Source organism: Manacus vitellinus, unplaced genomic scaffold, assembly GCF_001715985.3.
Source record: "Manacus vitellinus isolate BGI_N305 unplaced genomic scaffold, ASM171598v3 scaffold_32_pilon, whole genome shotgun sequence".
Taxonomy (NCBI): Eukaryota; Metazoa; Chordata; class Aves; order Passeriformes; family Pipridae; genus Manacus; species Manacus vitellinus.
The window spans coordinates 6,549,993-6,555,572 of record NW_021940460.1 but is presented as its reverse complement, the minus strand read 5'-3'; the positions used below and the strand labels follow the sequence as shown (position 1 = coordinate 6,555,572).

General features: G+C 60.0%; 1 protein-coding gene across 1 annotated transcript in view; it reads right to left on the bottom strand.

Annotated features, from left to right (window-relative positions):
* DPH1 (diphthamide biosynthesis 1) overlaps window positions 1-5,580 on the bottom strand; it is a 15,448-nt gene that overhangs the window by 8,062 nt on the left and 1,806 nt on the right. Inside the window, exon 3 of the mRNA XM_029961274.1 lies at window positions 2,361-2,451. Within this exon, the coding sequence (XP_029817134.1) occupies window positions 2,361-2,451 (91 nt within the window). The remainder of the gene's footprint in view (window positions 1-2,360; window positions 2,452-5,580) is intronic.

The following is a 5,580-nucleotide window of genomic DNA, read 5'->3' as shown; positions in this document are numbered from 1 at the left end:
GGAGCGTGCTGAATATTAACAGCTCCGGCCTATCTGTCACCACCCGGGGATGGGGACAGGGGAGCAGCTCTGCTGGAACATCCCCAGAGAGGGGGAAAAGCCATCCTCACCTCCTGCATCCAGCCTGGGTATCTCCCATTCCATGCAGTTTTCCAAGGGTTGGGGATGCAGCTGGGGAGTGTCAGAAGACGGACCAATCCTGCCAGCTCCCAAATCCCACGATCCCTCGCTGCCAGTGTGGCCCACATGGGCGGATGGCTCCTCCACTGCCTGCATGGCCACGCCGTGGGGCTGGGGGCTGCCAGTGAAGGTTCGAGAAGGCTCTTCCCACCCTCTCAAGCCCTCAGCCCCCTCCTCTAATGAGAGGTGATGAGATGAACATGAATCAGACTCCACACATCTCAGCAAAAGTGGAAAATTATTCAGCTCCTTAAGATTCAGGACGGGGAGGTCTGACTCAGAGCGGCAGCCAGCGCCGCTTAATTTTTTATAGATTAAAATGTATGCAAATTGGCCCAAACCCCAGAGAAAGTCCCTGGGGGTGAAGAGAAAGAAAGTGAAATAGCAGCGGTGGAGGAAGGAGGGCAGAGGTGCCCGTGGCCCCTGCCCAGCATGCAGGGCTGCAGCCAGGAGGTACATGGCCACTGGCCCACAGGCACGGAGAGCCAGGGCTGAGCCCTGCCCCAGATGTGGGGAACGTTCCTGCTCTGGCTGCCAGGAGAGGAGCCACAGCTGAGCAAAGATGCTGCGGGATGATGGCTGGTGAGGAGGGAACCCAATAGTGCTGCCACTGCAGCTGACAAGGGTGGAAGGGTGGCAGGAGCCCGGTGGTGCCACAGAAGGGGCACCCGGATGGCACAGCACGCATCGGGATCACCGGCTCTGGCTGGGCTGGCTGGTGGAGCGGAGCAATAATCACCTCCCGAGACAAATCAAAGGCAGGCGTGAGGGCCTCCCCTTGATGTTTTAATCAGTTCGGTGTCGCCAGAGTCTTTCATCAAACTACAGAGGAAGGAAATGTCAATTAGCAGCCACCTGCCTCTGACACAGGCTGGGGAGCTGCTCACCAACCAGACGGGACCAGGATGCGAGCAAGGAGCAGCCATGGGAGCGTCCTTGCTGGTGTTTTGTGTCCCTGGAAGTCATCGCAGCCTCGGATGGGTCCCAGCAGCGCGCTGGCAGGGAGGACTCGGTGACGGGGATGTCCCCACCCAGCGCAGAGACGCTCACTACAGCTGGGAGCTCATGAATATTGAACACGTGGGGAGGTTATTCATCTTTTACGTCCGGAAAACCCGGGCTCATTCTGAAAAACCGCCGGGCCTTAGCATTTTTCTCATCTTCCCCTAATTCATTATCTCCTTCTTTAAACAGATGGCTCCCAAAATCCCATTTATAAAGCACCATGCTCAGCACTGGTAGGATGTGTGCCCAGGTGGGCCAGGTCCTGGCCCTGACCCCAGGCACTGGGACCCCCAGACCCACCCAGCCCCACTCTTCCCTGGGCAGCACAGGATGGAGGTGACAGCGACCCAGGGACAAGTTTGGGGGCTGAAAATGCTGGGCCAGAGACAGGTACACATGAGGCCCTCATGTCCCCAAGCATGGGGTGGCCAGACCCTGTCACCTGAGCACAGGCAGTTGGCCGGAGCAGTCCTGATTTATCCCTGCCCCTTGACAGATGAATGAGAGTGTTTGCTGCTGGCAGGAGCGCGAGGTCCCCTGGCAGTGTGTGAATGATACAGTGCTGGTCCTCGAGCTATGAAGCAGAGCCACTCTCCCCAGCAGGGAGGAGTCCTCAGCCCCTGCTTGTCCATCATGCCTGGCCCCACCAGCCCTCGGTGGGGAGGGGATTGAGGGGACCAGGCTGAGAGTGACTGGTCGTGGCACCAGGAGGCTACCGGAGGATGGCACCAGCACTGCGATGCCGGAGTGCCTGCATGTCCTGCTGGGAACAGGGACACGGAGCAGACTGCTCCTTGCTTCAGACCCATGAGCACACCCACTGCCTGCCCTGCACCCCAGCCCAGCCTGTCCCAGGACAACTGTGGATGCTGCTGCCCTGGGCTGTGGGGGCTGAGTGCAGCCCTGGTCGAGAACAATGCGCTTAATTAGTGGAGAAGCCCATCACCAAGCCCCATTACCACACTCCCAACTTCATTAGCACAGGAAGGCTGCACGTAATTAAAGTAATGAGTTTGCAATTTTATTGCAATCGGCGCTGGAAGAGCCCCGCTGCAGCTGGGCAATCACAGGGCCCTGCTGAGCCTCTGCAAGTGGGTCAGGAGGGGGACAGGTGGGTGTCCCTGCAGCCCCCCAGGAGCTGCCATCTCTGGCTGGGTCCCCTCCCCTCAGGGGACCTCCCTCTCTGTCCTCACTGGTGGTGCCAGAGCCGACACCACCATCCCAAGGGACATGTCCCAGAGTATTCCAGCTTTGTTGGCCCTGTAACTGCAAAAAACCCCAAAGTAAGGCAAACCAAGGGCCAATGCATGGTGGTGGCAAAGCCACCAGGTGTGTTCTGCACCCAGATGGTGCCTGTTCCCTCTTCACCATGGACAGGCCACAGAGCCCTGTAGCATACAAGGAGGTGGCACGAAGCATGTAGTGGTGGGCACCACACCTGCACTGGCACACCCCAGCCCTGGGGGGTGCCAGCCCTATAGATCCTACATATTTTCCCCTGCCCGGTCCCCCTCGTGCAGTCACCACCCGGGTAGAAGGTTTTAAACATGTCCAATGAAGTGCGAACTTCATTCTTCCTAATGATGTTGTTGTGTGGTTAATGATGGTGATTAAATTCCCCTGCACAGCGTGCACCACTTTGCCAGTGTCTCCAGGTTATGCTTAAAGGACAAGGGGAGAAGGGAAGGCAGCACTGGCCAGCAGAGCTGCAGCACTGTGCAGCTGAGGCTGGATCCTGACCTCTCAGTGTCCCAGGATGGCACTTTGGGACCTCCTAGTGATGCTGCCAGCTTTGCTACAGCACTCAATGCCACATGGCAGACCTGCCTGGCCAGGGGGCTCAGTGACTGCATGGCACTGGAACCTGCTGGGCACATCAGCCATGGCACCAGGGACTGCCAGGCACAGCAGCTATCAGGGACTTTTTTGGCCTGGCCATAGTGGGGCATTTCAAGTTCTGCCACAGCTGCTGGGCCATGTGAACAGATGTTTAATTCTTTACTGCCAACCAGAGATGATTCAAGACCCCCTGTCACTTTGAAAAGTCCCCATGCACTCCTGGGCACACCATGGCACAGTCACCAGGATGGTCTGCACCCCTCCAGCACCACCTCACACGGATGCTCAAAAGCCATCAGGATTTGGGAGGCTTAAAGGCTGTGGCAGAGCAGCCTGGGCAGGCACCAGGACACCCCGCTGGTCGGCGCGACGTCGGCCAGTCTTCCCATCACCCTTCCCTGCCACCAAACCATGGCTGATTAGCAGGAACCACTCTCACCATCGTGGCACACAGACAGAGGGATTAGCAGCTGCAAAGCCTGACAGCCGACTTTATTAACACGGAATCAAAAGCCCAGCTGAGAGCCCAGCTGATCCGTCTGCTCCAGCCCCAGCAGGGAGGGGAGCAGGCGTCCGCTCCTGGCTACACAACCCCCCTGCTACAAGCCGGTGGTGCGGGGGGCTACGGCTTGCCCGCCTCCCCGGCACGACAGCGGGTGGGCTGGGGGCTGTCCCCTCCCTGAGCCGCGGTCTGAGATCCCCCCACGCGGCTCTCCATGCTGCCGCCCCCCAGCACGAGTTACCCTCTGCCGAATTGCATCAGCCGTGACAAATGGAGCCAATTTGGAAGGTGCCGTGAGAGCGTCGTGATGCGGTGCCGGCAGCGCGGCAGACCCCAGCCCTGCCGCCCCCCCACAGCTGGCCGCTCGCCCCGGCACAGCTTTGACAATGACAAACCTATTAACACTAATTAACTAGGCCTCACACCGGTCAATGCTCCAAGTGCACTCTCGATTTCAAAGGCTCCAGGCTAAGAACCCCACCGGCCTTCCCGGCGGCAGCGGCTCTGACACTTCGGCTACATCTTCATCCCTGCAGCCCCTCGGGGCTCGGCAAGCGCCAGTGCAATGCTGGGAAGCCCAGCCAGGCCCCACCTGGCAGCCCTCTCCTCTCCTTGCCCCACCAGGGCTCCATAGGGACCTGCTCGCTCCCACATTGCAGTGAGGGATGCAGTGACACTGCCATCCTCCTGCATGGGGACAGAGGGAGGACTGTGTCCTCCCTGAGCCATCCATGCTGCGGCACCGTGAGCCACTTCCCTGCTCTCGGCTCTCCCCAGCATCGCCAGGCCACGGCACAAATATTGTATTAAAAGGTAGCTCTGGCAGAACGGATAAATATTCCGTCTGAGTGGCAGCTGACACAGCTCTGGCTGAGCCGGAACACAAGAGGTTGGGCATTGTCACCCCAGGGGCACCAGCCCTGGGCATGGCTCTGCAGCCATCAGCAGAGCGTGAAGAGGGAGGGGGAGCTCGCTGGCATCCCCAAACCCCAATTCCCACTAGCAAGGATGGGGCAGAAGGCTGCAGGGATGGGCTGGGGAGAAGAGCTGCTCACTGAGCAATGCCCCCAGTGGGGGCACAGGTATCCCCAGCACGCCCAGCCCTGGCATTCTGTCTGTCACCAGAGGGAAGTGGACACGCCAGCCCAGGGCTGATGGTACCCCAAGCCCACGTGCCCAGGCTGGCCACGGCAGCCACCAGCAGAGCACATGGCTGCAGCGATTCCCGTCACGTCGGAGGCTCGTCCGGCCCCAGTGCCGGGTGAGGAGGGCCAGCAGGAGCGGCCGAGCTGCAATTCCACATTAATGCTGGAGAGGAATATTAATAGCAGGAAGAGGCAGGCACTAACGAGGCCACCTGCCGACTCACCTCCGGCAGTGGAACTGGGTCCCAAATGTGTCCCCAAGAGAGTAGGGACAGGGCTGGGCTCATTCCTGCCCACGGCCACAATCCTCCAGCTGGCAGTGCTGGTACCCAGCATGGCCACATCCCCAGCCAGAATCATGGATGGCACCCAGTGCTCCCAGCAAGGGACCGGCAATGGGGGCGTCTCTGGGTGCTGCATGGTGGCAGAGAGGGAAGGATACAGCCTCCCTACAAAGCCTTGAGGCCATCCCCCATCCAACCACCATTCCATCAGTGCTGCCACATCCCCTCCCTTGGCTGGGCACCCCCACCCACACAGCACCCATCTCCCACCAGCACCCCTCACCCTGGCACCCAGCACCCCTCCTCAGCCCTGTGGAGCACCCCTGGCAGGGAGGGTGGGACCAGCAGGGATGCCAGCACCCCACAATCCACCGGCACCCTGGCATTCAGCACCCTGGAATTCACCATCCACCGGGAAGTGAGGCTTAAGGTTTCATTCAGATAAAAGAGCCCCTTAATCCGCTGCCTTTGAAGTCGGAGACATGAAAGCGGCTCGGTGCCAAAGCCGGAGAGGAGGCAGCTCCACTTAAAGGGACAAACCCACGAGGAGCTGCCCACACTCACACTCATCCCCTGCCCCCCACACCCGTCCCCTGCCCACGCCCACCTTCCCACTGAGCTGGGG